Below are 15,765 nucleotides of genomic sequence, written 5' to 3' on the forward strand. Positions count from 1 at the left end.
ACACAAACTCAAATTTATGTGCAATTCGGACCTAACTCGAATTGGACTCATGTACACAACTTTGAATTATAATTCAGAATTGAATGAATTTAGACAGCTCACAACATAACTGGAGTTGGACTTAAACAACCTCTCAACATATTCTAGTATAAAGTAGCATCAAGAAGCAATACCCATTTTGTATAAACTAAAAAATGAAGCATACAACAGGAACACCCCCATTTCTCACATGGATGGGTACTAAAAGATGAAGCCGGCTAGGTAGTGTCATTAATTTATCTAATTTTTAATGTCAAATTTACCTTCTATCTGCTTCAGTTTTTTTCACCCACTCAACTTTTTTTCGCTCAACTGCATTAGTTTTACAAATTTTATTACAGCGAGTACAACAGCCCTAAAGTATATATAATATCATCTTTGCCTGATGTTTGCAAGGACAAAGACAAACCCAATAAAGAGGACAACACCAGCAACAGGCAACACAAACCAATTCAATCTATCAGGGAGGAGGATTCCAGTCATCACCAAGAACCCAAATGCGGCAGAAAACATGCCAGTGTGCTCACCAATGCTTGCAGCGGTTGGGTACGCATTGCGCAACAACATCCCAATCATGGTGAAAGCGAAACCAATCAGCATGGCACCCCCAATAACATGAAACCTCATTGAAGAAGACAATGGCGATGTTGATATTGATGTTGATGCTGATGTTGATGCTGATGCTGATGTTGATGTTGATGGAGCCTGGAAGTGGCAAATCACCATTAACAGTAATGCTTGGAAAGTGAGTCTAAGGAAAGTCCATCCCAGATCCAACGCTTGAGTTCTTGTCTCCATCCTCCCTATGTTGTCCTGATGGCCTCTTGGCAGCAGCTCTTCACCATCTTCAATATCACTAGTCCCAGATTGCTGTCATGAAGGATATGGTCATGCGTATATTAGAAACCAAATGATCATGACAAATCACAAACAGAGGTTTTAATATAAAATCAATGTAACTGGTATGCCGATCCAATCTAGTCCAAATCACTTATTCATTTATGATTTCGATTTCAAAAATAGTTGAATCAAACTTAACCATGATATATTTGTTTATTATTCTTTAAGTATTTCGGTTTGTAAAAACAAAATTGTAGAGGAGGCTACCAAGATTCAAATATCAATTTTGTGTATGGAATTGCAGTATACTCAGAATTTTTATCATATGTGCAGTCCAAACAACAATTGAGAGGCTGTTTGAGAACAATTTTAAAAAGTCAATTTTTGTTAATTTTTTTTTTTTTTTTTAAAGTTACTAAATTTTTTGTTATCAGTTAAAAAAGGCTAACGTGACACAAAAAGTAATTCTTTTTAACAACTTCTTAAAAAAATTAATTTTTTAACTTTTAAAAATATCAAAAAATAAAAAAATCACAAAAAATATCAACTCCCAAAACCATACATTTTAATTCTGAATAAATTTGAGCGAATAGTTTTATTGATAGAATTGACATAGGTTGAATCAACTTAACAATGTTGTTTATTATTGATATGTTTTCTATTATAAAACATAGGAAAAATTAGAATAATAACTCCAAAATTTTTAATTCAACAACAAATTGACCACTAAAATTTTAATTTCAACATTATTGACGTTGACCTTAACTTTCTATCCACTCCTTTTTACCTTAGAGCGTCTCCAATGGGAGCTGCTATTTCACTTGTCAAAGCTAAAAAATGACAAGAATGGCAAAAACAGGTCTCCAATGGTCTGCTATTTCACTTGCCAAAGATGGCAGATGCCATATGTGTTGTCAAATATGGCAAGTGAAATAGCAGCCTCCAAGCTTGCCAAATCAGCAAAAATGAACAGCAATTTGGCACCAAATTCAGTTGAATACAACAGAATTTAAACAGTAGGGAACCCATTTTTCAAAATCAAACCCAATTTTGAGATGAAAACAAATTTCAGAATGAAATTGAGACAAACCCAAATTTAGTTTCTCAAATTTTATTTTATTTTTATTTTTTTTAATTCATTTATCACCAAATCTCAGTCAGATATGAAGAAAATCAGATATGAACATCAAGATATGAATGAAATCGAGACATATATGAAGAAATTGAGACAGATATGAATGAAATTGAGACATATATGAAGATATGAAGATATGAATGAAGATATGAATGAAATTGAAACAGATATGATATGAAAATCAGAAGAACAAAAATTGATCACAAAGAATAATTAAGAAAATTTGAAAAAAAAAAAAATACCATGGAGGGGTTTCGATCACCGATCATGATCACCGATCCACATCAACAACCACGATCACCGATCCACATCAACAACCAGAAGGGTGGTTTCGATCCACATCACACAGTGAGAGACTGAGAAGGAGACCGAGTGTGAGAGAGTGAGAGAGTCAGAGAGGGGTTTCGATCATGGAGGAGAAGGGGGTGTGATTTCAGAAAAGGGAGAGAGTAAGAGAGTGAGATATGTTTCGACATGGAGGAAAGAAGGGAGACACTACAGGAAAAAGAGGTTTAGGCGGCGTTTTTTTAACGACGCATTTTTAAACGTCACTTTTTTTTAACATTTAACGACGTTTTTTAAAACGTCGCATATTTGTTCAACAAAACGACATCGTTTAATAATAGGAGGCGTTTGAAACGCCTCCGAATGTGTTGTGCCTCACGCGCTTGGTCTCCTCTTTTCAAAGCCTAATTTTGAATCTCAGACCCAACTTTTCTCTCTCTCTCTCTCTCTCTCTCTCTCTCTCTCTTTTCAAAGCCTAATTTTGAATCTCAGACCCAACTTTTCTCTCTCTCTCTCTCTCTCTCTCTCTCTCTCTAAATCTCAGAACGATTTCGAAGCTCCACCACTGTCTCTCTTTCTCTCTCTAAATCTCTCTCTCAACTCTCTCTAAACCCTTATCAGAGCCATTCAGAGATTCATCTCAGTGATTTCATCACAAAGATTCAGAGCGATTTCATCTCAGTGATTTCATCGCAGAGATTCAGAGATTCAGATCGGTCTCCACCATCTGCACCATTGTCTACATCATCATCTACACCATCGTCGCCTAAGGTGAGCTCCACCGTCTCTCTTTCTCTCTCTCTCTGAAGCTCTTCCTTCCCGTCTCTCTCTCCGTTTCAGTGATTGATGAGTTGTATATGCTCTAGTTAGCCCCAATCCAAGATTGATCCATATGAGGTTAGGGCCCGTGCTAAACAGGTTGTGCAAGATCAGCGCCGTCTGAAGGTTGGTCTTCCAATCTCAGTTTTATCGATTCTTCTCTCTCTCGATCTCTCAATCTCTCTCGATCTCTGTCTCTCTCGCACAATCTCGTTATATGCGTACACATTATCTGTATTTTTTTTTGGATAATTTTTTTTTTCTCTTAAAAATCTCTCTATACAAGTATATATATGAATTTATATATGTATTGATTGAATAATCATCCTTTTTTTTGCCCTGGCTCAGACGAAGGGTCATCTCCTTTTCATCAAACACAAGATGAAAAATCTGACAAAATAAATTGCTCACTTTGAACAACGTATTGATTGGATTTCCAAGTTGATGTAGATTGTTATTGTGACTTGTATATATATATAGTTGGTGGAATGTTGAAATTTGAGAACTTCGTTATTGTTTATGAACTACAAATAACTCATTTTGGATCAGTTGGAGTTGTAGGAGAAAAAGGGGCAGATGAATGTGTGGGTTTAACTGTTTCTGATTTAATGAAGTAACTGTTGAACATGATCTTGCGTTTGTCTCATTTTTTCTCCTCCAAATTATTTATTTCTAGTCCTCTCACTGCCACTAATACTATCTCATATTTGAGTTCATGGCCAGTAACCTCGTATATTCATTGTACATGCCACATCTGTATCTGTTACTAACTGGACTATAATCTTCTGTAGGTCACTATGTTGTAATATGTGGCTATGATGCTATGACAGATGAGTTTGAGATTAGAGATCCAGCGAGCTCTGGGTACATCACTTGTTTTCCCTCTCCTTTAAACATCATTATCCACAAACATTCGAAAAAACAAAAAACAGAGCTGCCTCTTTTTTTTAGTTCTTTTTTTTTTTTTTTTTTCTTTGGTCATAAGAAGATAATTAACACCTAAGCATGTTGATTAAGTAAAAGAGTTGTGGAATCCTTTAGTGAATGCTTCTTGATGTGTGTTAGTTAATTTGAGAAAATACAGTGAAAAGGTTGGAAACTAGTCTTTTTCTTCCCCAGGATGTGTGTCTACACGTGCATGCACATTTAAATTTGAAATGTTTTGGGTCCATTTGAAGAAATCTAGTAAGTGTGAAGCTTTGTGCGAAATCTCATTAAAAGAAGCATCTTAACCAGAAGTTCACTATGTTTTGAAACTTTACCATGCCATAATGCACTGAGTTTTACAATTTGTGCAAATCTTTGCTTGAGCAATTGGTTTTGTTTATTGTAGTTTCCACTTTGGATGATTGTGCAGGAAACATGAGAAGGTCACATCAAAGCGCCTAGAAGAAGCTCGCAAATCCTTTGGAATTGATGAAGATCTTCTCTTGGTAAATTTAATACATCTTCATAAATTATTCACTCTAGAGGGTATATCTTAAAGGATGGGATCTTCCTTTTATGATCTCATATTGTTTGAAATGTCTTGCTGGCTATATTTTTGTTATCGTGCATTGAAGGAATGAGAGCTATATTCATTTGAAAAGTTATAAAGGATGATACTGCAGATTTTCACTTTCTAGAATTCAGTGTGGCTGCCTGGAAAAGGATAAAAGGCATGAAAAATGAAGTAGCTATTCTCATGTTAAATACTTTGACATTTGTCGTGCCATCTTGTTAAGCGCTACGGGCATGTTCTTTGATGAAAAATGATAGTTGGGTAGTGTGGATCCTGATAAGTACTAGACACTAACTACTTGACTCCAAATTTGGAGTAAAGGTATTTTGGTATTTCCGCACTTGTGACTTGTTGCCCTGTTTTAATAACCTATGTTAGGAGGTCGTTGTGAGGAATTGTTACACCTAACCAAGATCAGTGAAAGATGAAACACAAATAAGAATAAAAACAAGAATCTAATCAAGCACACAAGAACACAAATTTACGTGGACTCCAAACTAGGGCCACGTCCACGGCTATTAGGTCTTTGTTCCTATTTTTCTTTTTTCTTCCCCTTCTTTTTATATGTATTTGTTTTCTTTGAAAGTACTTGAAGGAGGAGTGTCTTAAAAAACTAAAAAAAGCACCAACAAGAGAAGGTTGTTTTAGTGAAAATGAGAATTGGCAGCAGTAGCTGTACAAATGATTGCATTTCCCATTTTGGATTGTCCATGCAGATATCTTTGGAGAAGGGAGAGAATCAGAACACCCATTCGGTACAGCTCTCTTCGCTCGTCACTTTTGATAGATGACATTCTTGTATTTTGTTTACTCGTTCATCCATTCATTACATATATATATATCATTATTTGTCGATGTATAATTTGCGCCTGTAGCCAATTTTAGTGTGAACTTATAGGATAATAATCCCTGTATTTAGGTGTCCATGTATGTCTTAGTTCAAATTATTCAACTTAAATAATAATCGTATCTTTTTCTTTGGTGTCAAGAAGAACATGATTGGTTCTAGTGGATTAGATGATGATATACAGAACAATCATAAGGGGCTCCCATAAACTCCTAATTTTCAATTTCACTTAGTTATTTCTACAATATTTTAAGAGTTAGGAATTTGAAGGCATCTAAAAGCCCCAATGTCTTTATTTTGATTTTTGGTCATTCTGGTTGATCTTTTTAGTATTAGTATTGACAATTTAACAAATTCATTGAGTTTTCATTTATTGTATTACCACTATACCAATTATTTATTGGTTGATCTTTTTAGTATTAGGAGAATCCATGCACAAATGGTGGTAGTTGGCTTTGTTCCCAATGAATATTTGGTAACCAAATTGTTGATATTGTATGCAAAGGCAGGGGATTTAGTAACTGCTGGCAGTCTGTTCAATGAGTTGTCGAGGACTACCTTAATTTCATGGAATGCAATAATTGCTGGTCATGTGCAAAATGGTCTTGTAGAAATGGGATTGAGTCTTTATTATAAGATGAGACAGAGTGGTTTGACACCAGATCAGTACACCTTTGCATCAGTCTTTAGAGCGTGTGCCACTTTAGCAACATTGCAGCAGGGCAAGCAAGCAAAATACTTCGTTGTTTGTCTTTGCATTATCAGCTGCTTATATGTATTGACCCTTTCTCATCTATAAAAATTATACTAATGCCCTATTCTAAAGGTGGTTTTTGAGTGTGAAAGTATTTTTCTTACATTTTCATAGTTAAACTAATTAAAATATACATGTTCATTCATGTAGGGAATAAGTCGATATTCACCAATAATTAATAAAATTTGGATATAATTAACCCAACAGTTCGAATTTTGATGCATTTCCACTTGAAAGTTTGTTTCTCAAATTTGCAGCAGAAATAGTTTTTGGAAAAATATTTCAATTCTCTCCTCATTTCATGCTCTTTCATAATGCATCACAAGTTGCTTACAATTGAGAAAGAAATTTGATATTTTGAGAAACAATTGAGAAAAAAAATTTCAATTATTTGGTAGCTATTTATTATCTTTTTGCTTTTCAATCTCCCATTTATCTTAATTGCTGATGTGGCAGGGAAGGATAATCAACATAGCATCAATTGTTGGTCTTGTTGGTAACGTTGGGCACGCCAATTATAATGCTGCAAAGGCAGGGGTACTTGGCCTCACAAAAACCATGGCAAGGGAATATGTGAGTAGGAATATTAATGTGAGTTTTCTAGATATGTTTCATTTCATTCTTGTAATTAGACACAAGAATGACTTTTTATCTGTTGTAAAATGACTTTTTGTGATGATATGTAACTTTCTGTATGAGTGATTGGTTGATTGACATGTCCTTGTGTGGTTGTCTTCCTACGACATTGACATGTCCTTGTGTGGTTGTCTTATTGTTGATTCCTTGCATCATTTTTAATACCTGAAGTTCCTCATCCATGGGGGATACGTATCCCAAAAAAAAAGGAAAAAAAAAAAAATTCTGCCATGGGCATGCTCGCTAAGATCAAAATGTCACATATTAGCAAGTGAAGTAAATTAAGATAATTGTTGTATATAGGTCTATTAACGCAAGTCTTGCCCAATCCTTTTCTACTAGTTCGCTGTATTCATGTTCTCATTTCGAGCTTAACATTTCTTTATCTGATCTTGCTGTACACTTTTCCTATATTTCAGAATGTGCCCCCTGCAATACTACTTAGATTCCTGCGGAAGCACAGGTCAGAATGGGCAGACAGTAGTATCGATGCTTACTCAGCTGCAGCTGTTAAAGTTGGTCCCTGTGGCTTACGTTATAGTTGCTGTATTCGGCTATCATTCTCTCTCTTTTTTCTCTACTTTAAACTCTTCTTTGGACTTCCATTTATTTGATGAACTGGGACATTTTGTAGGAAGCTTCCAGTCCAAATCGTACCCTTGACCTTGCTTCTGCTCTCGAGATTGGACCGGCTGGAAATAAAGCATCTAATGATTATACTTCTAATGGTGGCAGTACAAGATCTGTGATGACAATAGCATTTGAATTTGCATTTGAAGGTACAGTGGAGCATGACTTTGATGTTTGAAGTTTTATATCTTCCTTGTGGCATTATTGGATTAGATTGTAATAGTGTGTTCGTAGATGGATGCCAATGAACACAAAATTTCTGAACTTTGCATACTCTATTTAATAGGTCAAATCAAGAGGAGTTTTAAAAATCTAGTTTTTGAATTCCGTTGTCCCGAAGTGTAGCAATTGGTCTTTTTGGGGGCTTAAAATAAATTTTTTTGCTCTCACTGGTCCTTGGTGTGTTCTTTCTTTCTTGACAGGTGTTATTTGGGAGTAGAGCTTCTCAAGTCTGGCAGTGAAGGAAGTGAAACCACCCTCAAAACCCTTTGGCATCACACAGATGCTATTATGTGCTGCTCTTTAAAGGTATGTGGCTTAAAATTTTCAGCTCTCTCTCTCTCTCTCTCTCTCTCTCTCTCTCTGTGACATGGGTCTTGAATACAGAATAGAGGGTGATATGTCACAGTTAAAAATCCCAGTTAGTTTAGACCCCTAAAATACAAAAATTAGATAGCTTTTAATTATGCTGCTTCTACAAGCTCATTATCTTTACAATTAACTGTATATGCAGGCATTGCCAGTTTTCACCTTTGCTAACCAGGCTGGTCTTGACATGCTTGAGACAACCTTGGTCACCCTTCAAGACATTACTTTGGAGAAGATATTTGTTGATCATGGAAGAAAAACTCTCTGCTCTGAGTTTCCACAAATTATGCAACAGGTTTGCAATTTTCTCTTGAATTAATAAATTGGATAAATAATAACTGAGATCAAGCAGATGATGGCTAACTGAACTAGGATCTGCTATTGAGATAACATTGATTTCAGACTTCAGTAGTATTTGAAAGCAACCAAACAACCAACATCTCTATTTGTTTCTGCATCCATAAAGAATGATTCATTGCGACAAATTGTTGTTGATACTAAAAGGATGAACCATGCTACTTTTCATAGAAACTTAATGAGGCATTCACCACAATCACCTATTAACTTTGCCTCTGCCAAGAGAGTGGTAGGTGTAAATTTTAATCCCAGTTCACTTTAGTGTGTCCTAAATATTAAAAAAATAATAATAATTGTATGCCATATACATTTAGAGTTTCCCATTTGTTCTGTCTTGAGTAAACTTTGCCCCATTTGTTTTGATGGAAAATATTTTTGTGGAAATTAACATTTTTAATAATAAATTTGAACATGGGTTGTTTCAGGCAAAGAAGAAAATGGTTGAATTAGTACATAAAATCATCGAAGCGAAAAGGAAGAACAGAGGCAGATCAGAAGTTGCAAAAGATGTAGCTGATGTTTTGTTGAATGATGCAAGTGAAGAGCTAAATGATTATCTAATTTCAGATGTTTTTAATATAAGCCATATTAGTGTGCTTTTTATTCCTTTTTAATTTTTTTGGGCAAATTACACTTCTTGATCATTTTGATTTTAATTGATGTATTTAAAGTCTAAATTGTTGCTATTCTTAGGTATGCAATGTATTGTTTTTTTATTTTTAATTTTGTTTTCAAGCTTAGTTTATTTATTATTTTAATAAACATCAATTATTAGTTTGACAGGTATTTTTTTTTTGTTCAACCATGTAAAATTAAAAAATTAAAAAAAAGGCTATGGCGGCGTTTAAAAAACGTCACTATATCTCACAACAGCTAGATTTTAAAAATATATAAATGTCTATGACGGCGTTTTAAAAAACGTCGCTAAATGTCATAGTGACGTCACAGTACAGTTAGGTAGGACATTTGGCGGCGTTTTTAAAACGCCGCCTATACTAATATAACGACGTTTTTCAAACGTCATAAAGTTATAGCGACGGCCGCGTCATCGGCGTTTGGTACTAAACGTCATAAAAAGAATTAGCGACGTTTTTAGTACTTTTAGCGGCGTTTTTTAAACGCCGCTAAAAGTGAATTTTCCAGCAGTGAGAGACCGATCCACATCAGCAACCATGGAGGAGAATGGGGACTGGTTTCAGAAGAGGGAGACAGAGTCAGAGAGTGAGAGAGTGAGAGGGAGACAGACTGAGAGAGTGAGGAGTGAGAGGGAGAGGGAGGGGATGAGGAGTGAGAGGGAGAGGGAGAGGGAGAGGAAGAGGATAAGGATGGATCATTCTAGATGTATGGAGGCAGACGGTGATGCCTCAGTGTAATAAAGAGCCGTTGGGCTCTGTTTGGTTTGTTTAACAAAAAAAAAAAAAAAAAAATTAATTACTTGTTGGGAATAATAGTAATATAAATATATATATATATATATATATATATATATATTTATAAATAATAGTAATATAAAAAAATTAATTACTAGACGGTGAGGTTTCATTTTTTTTAAATTTTTTATATTTGTATAGTTGGAAATAATATAAATATATATATATTTTTTTAATAAACAAGTAAAAAAATGTCACAAAAGACAAAAAATAAACAAAAATAAAATCACAAGAAAACCTATATCCAAACAACACCTACAAATTTGGAGGAAAAGTTGATTAAGATTTGCTAAAATAGCAAATGACCATTGGAGCACCATTGCTATAATTTGATAAAATAACACTATTTATTGCCAAATTATAGCAATGGCAATAACATATGATTGGAGATGCCCTTACATATAATCAAGAAAACAGTCTGCAACACGTGGCACACCCTTACAACTTGAAGTAAATTTCAACTTTTTTTTTTTTTTTTTTTTTTGGGATCAAATTCCAACTTGATTATTGCAATCATCTTGTACTAGTCATCTATCACATGAAAACCACACATATCAAGGTTATCGTACACTTGACCACCCTTAAAAAAAAAAACCTATTGGCTGGTTCGGGACAGCATCACGTAGATGTGAACGTAATTGATAAAAAAAAGTAAAATTCACTATTTTGTGTAGAATAATTAGAAATACGAGAGAATATAAGAGTTTGTGATTGTCTACGACATCACCATGCCGTGCCTCAAAACCAACTAATAATTTTTTCTCTTTTAAAAGTGACCTATGCTTGATTTGACAACTCGGCTAAAAATCTTTTTATTTTTTCAATTTTTTGATTTTTTTAAATTACATCACATTTTTAACATTTTTTTCAAAAAAAATAAAAAAATAAAAAAGTCAAAAATTTAACTTATTTCAATTACATCACCCTTTATTTTTTACATGTTTTTTTATAATAAACAAAAAAATTAACTTATTTAATATTTTCAAAACAACCCTAGAACAGACTCATCTAAGACTCCTCTCCATCATTTTTCTTTCCTTTTTCCTCCAACACCACTATGGTTACAAAAATCATAAAAATCAAGGCTCACATTAAGATCAAGACTCAATGATGATTCTTGAATCAAGCAACTCAAGCAAGACCCAACATAATTTTCAAAGAGTTAACCACCTGAACACTATGCAGAGTCTTCATCAACAAAGACCCCACATATTAGTCTGTTTCCATGACCCATAACACTTTGTAGCAGAAAATACACATAATAATCAAAACCCATTATATAAAATCTCAATAATTGAAGTGAAGCAAATCGATTTCTATATTTCGATTTTGACCCGATTATATACTCTCAATGGTTCGATCATAATTTCAATTTTTGTGAAACTTAGGAACCGCTTCGATAAATTTACTTTGAAATTGGATTAATCTGACTCACGCACTCACAAACTTACATAAAAAACGTGTATTGACTCATCTAAAATCGTGACCTCTACTTGGCCCAATGAAAATTTATGATTTGTTAAATATATATTTTCAAATGTGTGAACATAATTGAATTATAACTAAACGACAATGCTACGTAGCTCAAAATTTGTGACTCAAAAGTGGCTCAAATGGTCAAAACGACGTCGTTTTGAGTACAGAACAACATAAAAATGGCCCGTCGTTTTGGCCATTTGAGCCACTTTTGAGCCACAAAATTTGAGCTACGAGACCTTTTCCATAACTAAATATGACAATGAGTTAGTGGCAATAAAGGGCTGTGGAAGGTCTCTTACCAGACACTGGTTCTGCTCGGCGGCGGTGGTTGATGGTTGTTCTGCAGTAAGTTCGGCATTTCGCAAAAAAGATGAGGCGGCTGAGGGAGTATCCAAAGATTGGCCATTTGGGTTTGGTGGGTATAGACCTAGAGAAGACGACAAGTCTCCTGATTCTGGTAAACATTCATCATGGATCTGCTGGATGGTTAGGTTATTAGCATGATTATCTGGTTTAGCAGCCAACGAGATCGGAAACATTGAAGAGAATAAACACATACTAACAAGGACGCAAGACAAATCCATCAATTGAATTTTTTGTATACCCAAATGAGAACAAAGAACAGCCAACGCAGAGAGACTTGGGGCTTGTTTTGTATGGAATTGAAGTGCGGTGCTTCTTCAGTTCTTTTTTATAAAGATGGGGAAAAAAAAAATTTAAAAGTAATAAATTAGGTATTTTAAACATATATATATATATGTGGGTTTGATTTCCCTTCCTTTGCGTGTATATTCCGATGGGAGGGTTGTGATGGTGGTATAGAGCTGGTGTTGGTGTTGGTGTTGGTGTTAATATTTGGGGGTTGTTTGGTAATATTTTCTTAGTTGATTTTTTGGTTTTCTTTATTTTTTTTAATCTGGGATTTTTTTTATTTGTTTGATTTTCTTATTTGGCCTTTTTAGCTTTTGGCATTCGAATGAAAAAATTGTCCTCCGCTTAAAAATGATGGTTTTTTTATTTTTGATTTGTATATGGGTTAGTATGATAATTTTGTGGCTTTTTTATCTTTTTGTGATTATTTAGTCCAAATGGTCTGCCAAACCAGGCTTAGAGATGCTGATTGTGAACTGGGGCAGTTTGGGCACAAAGATAAAAGAAAAATAAATTTGTAGTTTTTATTTGTTTTGTTTGGTTACAAATATAGTGTTATGGAAATTTATTTTTGTAAATGAGCGGTATTATATGCACTCATTAGTATACTAACTAGTGTATTAATATTAGTCATTATATTATTATTGACCCTACTCATTATACAAATTATAAATATTAAAAATATTTTAAATTATGTCATATCATCAATTGATACATTAATTAGTGTACTCATTAATGCATATAACATTAATTTTTGTAATGAAGTAATTGTACATTTATTGTTAATCTCAATAAACTATAAATTTAACATGAGAGATCAATGTAATTTTAGAAACTATAACAGATTGTTGTATTTATGAGATACCTCAGGAGAGGTGTATGTAATATGAGATACCTCAGGAGAGGTGTATGTAATGAACTCATATTAATAAGCAATACCTTTACTTTGTATTTAACTTTTCCTTTAAAAAACAGAAAAAAAGAAAAAGAAAAAGAAGAGGCTGTTTCACTAAAATAATTGAGGAGCTCCACAAGTTGTTAGAGATTTAACCGAGTTTCATAATTAATTGCGTAATATTTTTTTTTTTTTTTTTTGGTTATAGGAAAATCCTTCCTACCCTCCCGCAGGTTCAAGGCAGCGCCCCTTGCAGAGATCACTAAGGTGTCCTGTTAGCCGTTCTGAGCGAGGAGACTATAACCTGGGAACTTGCCCCGACCTCCCAAGACAAGCTCCGCTTAAGTCAGAACTCGCACAACGAGGGAGCATTGAACCCACACCAAGTGTTGACTAGACAACTTGAGGTCCAACCTCTTAACCAACAATGTTTCGCCCAAAAGATTGGTCCAAGGAAGGAATTGAACTTGTGACTTTGGGGCTTAAATCTCAAAAACTTGTGAACTTGTGACCTTGAGCATTGTGTAATATTTATTATTATGTTTTGATCAACAAAAGAATACAGAATTAAAAAATAAAAAATTATTGATTATATGGAATGAGTACAAAGTAGGGATGGGCGCGGATCAGTTGTGGTTACAGAATCTCTAACTCGTCATCCGTTCGTCAGATTGACGGATTGAAAAAAAAAAATTAATCTGCATCCGTCCGTCAATCCGACGAATGTGGATTGGGCAGATTGACACGGATTGGCGGATGGAGACAGATCAGTTTAGCGTTTCAAAATTTTATAAATTTTCAACATAATTCAACTTGTGCACTTCCTCAAAAAAAAAAATATATATATATATATATATATATATTAAAATCACTACAGATCTCATTTAAAGAAAGAAAAGTTGAAATTTTAGAATATTACAATCATTGCATACCTCATCCACATATTATAATTACAGCAGGTCTCATCCACATAAAATATTATAATTTGTGATTCTTAAAACATAAAAACAATTCAAATCACCAAAATCATGAACAGAGTAGTAGTAAATATTGTATGTCTCTGTATTGTTACATCTATATCTGTTTTTGAAAACAAAAACCAACTAGCATATATCATCTTATTTATTTATTATTTTTAGAGTTAGATTTAGATTTAAAAATCAAAAAAAATATATAAATAATACATTTATTTTTTTAATTCAAAAAATATATTCAAGTTGAAAACTATTTTTTAACAGAATATTTAAACTCTTTTTCAATTGAAAACACAAACAGAATATCTAAACAAATTGAAAACACAAAGTCTTACAAATTACTAGGGTGCTCATAGTTTGGCGGTTTGGTTGCGGCAAAAGAAACCTCAAATCTGTCATCCGTTTAAAACTACGTGAATTAGAAATTTACAACTGTCCGCTCATCATCATGTATCTGTCCAAAATGCGACGGAACGACTTGGTTCGATCGATTCAGACGAATCAATATATTCACTGCTTATCCCTAATACAAAATAAACAGATCGCAAAAACATCAATAACGAAAAAGAGGGAAAAAAAAAAGAAAAAAGAAAAAAACACAGTAAATGTAAACCCAATAATTTGACCCCTTGCTGACACCCACCCCAACCAACCCACCCTAACCCAACAAAGGAGGCATGCCAAATTCATGCCTGACAAGAACAACTCAAAGGCATTATTTTAGTGTTATTCATGTTTAGGAATTATATGATTTTGGAGTATTTAAGTTGATTGCGTTTTTTTTTTTTTTTTTTTTTTAAATTTTGGGAGTACTTTAATCAATTGAGCTTGTTTATTTATTTATTTATATTTTTTAAGTGTCTGGATTTTTCGTCCTAGATTTGGACTAGAGGGTGTTATTCTGGTTTATGGAGCCATCATAGATTTAGTTTGGATCATCTATATAAGAAATTAAATCAAATTGATAATCATAACTTAATTAATTTACTGTTTATCTCTAAAAATAATGCATGATAATGTATTTTTAAAAATATACCATATATTTTTCTGAGTCTATGGTTATCATATTAACTAGGGAAGTAAATCTAGCCCGGCCTATATCAAGTCTCGCGAGTTTCCGCCAAAATTCGGGCCAGAGACACCAGTCAAAAAATTAGGCCCAGCCCCAGGGGCAGTCGGGTCTTGGGCGGGCCGGTGGGTCTAGGCTTTGCGTCGGGCTTGGGCGGGCCTAACCATTTTTTTTGTTTTTTTATTTTTTTTTATTTTTTCTACCAAAGATTTATTATTTTTCACTAAAAAAGACACGGGGGATCGGGTGGATCAGGCCCTGAGTGGGTCTTAAACAGGCCGATGGGCTGGGTCAGACTTCAAAATGATGGCTTAGGCCTAGGGGCTCAGACTCGGGCCCAAACGTGCCTAAACAGGCCGAGCCTACCTTGGGCCACTGGCAGGCTTTGGGCCACCTACGGGTCGTGAGTCATTTTTACACTCCTAATATTAACTTATTTTTTTTATAAATAATATATACAAAAAGTTTAATAAAATAAATAATTTGAATTATCAAAATGAAACTCGTAATGGATCCACGAATTCAAAATGAATGGGACAAAAACCAATTAGTTATATATATATTTTTGAGATTAGGACGGGGGAGAAGCCTCGCCTTACCCTTGATTTATTTATTTATTTTTGAGAAATTTAACTCTTAATCAAATTGGTTTTCATAGGTATTATTTTGACAATACACTTTTTTTTTTGGTTGAATTCCTACATGGTAAACCTCATTCCCAAGCATGAAATGTTAGAACCGCGTGAAGGTGAATCCATGAAATGGTCACTTTAAATTTTAGATTTGTTAACCACATTATCACAATGGGAACGCAAATAGGGATGTCAATGGATAAC

General features: G+C 34.1%; 2 protein-coding genes across 5 annotated transcripts; one reads left to right on the forward strand and one right to left on the reverse strand.

Moving 5' to 3' along the window:
* Window positions 1-154: 154 nt before the first annotated feature.
* On the reverse strand, window positions 155-12,165 carry LOC114274513 (uncharacterized). The gene is made up of 2 exons (XM_028216454.2): window positions 11,640-12,165; window positions 155-909 (listed from the first exon to the last, which is right to left on the reverse strand). The coding sequence occupies exons 1-2, from the start codon at window positions 11,922-11,924 to the stop codon at window positions 412-414; spliced, it is 783 nt and encodes a 260-aa protein (XP_028072255.2). The 5' UTR covers window positions 11,925-12,165; the 3' UTR covers window positions 155-411.
* On the forward strand, window positions 3,092-9,154 carry LOC114261074 (homeobox-leucine zipper protein ATHB-15). Of its 4 annotated transcripts, none has more exons than XM_082884133.1 (5): window positions 3,092-3,244; window positions 3,910-3,982; window positions 4,476-4,551; window positions 5,336-5,374; window positions 6,677-6,901. In XM_082884133.1, the coding sequence occupies exons 2-5, from the start codon at window positions 3,942-3,944 to the stop codon at window positions 6,884-6,886; spliced, it is 366 nt and encodes a 121-aa protein (XP_082740259.1). In that variant the 5' UTR covers window positions 3,092-3,244; window positions 3,910-3,941; the 3' UTR covers window positions 6,887-6,901. The 4 variants fall into 4 exon arrangements, with proteins under 4 accessions (XP_082740259.1, XP_082740261.1, XP_082740262.1 ...); XM_082884135.1 differs by lacking the exons at window positions 3,092-3,244; window positions 3,910-3,982; window positions 4,476-4,551; window positions 5,336-5,374; window positions 6,677-6,901 and adding exons at window positions 7,238-7,371; window positions 7,491-7,635; window positions 7,909-8,014; window positions 8,220-8,369; window positions 8,857-9,154; XM_082884134.1 differs by lacking the exons at window positions 3,092-3,244; window positions 3,910-3,982; window positions 4,476-4,551; window positions 5,336-5,374; window positions 6,677-6,901 and adding exons at window positions 7,250-7,402; window positions 7,491-7,635; window positions 7,909-8,014; window positions 8,220-8,369; window positions 8,857-9,154.
* Window positions 12,166-15,765: the final 3,600 nt, after the last annotated feature.

This window comes from Camellia sinensis, chromosome 8 (assembly GCF_055761805.1).
Source record: "Camellia sinensis isolate YWXY chromosome 8, ASM5576180v1, whole genome shotgun sequence".
Lineage (NCBI taxonomy): Eukaryota > Viridiplantae > Streptophyta > Magnoliopsida > Ericales > Theaceae > Camellia > Camellia sinensis.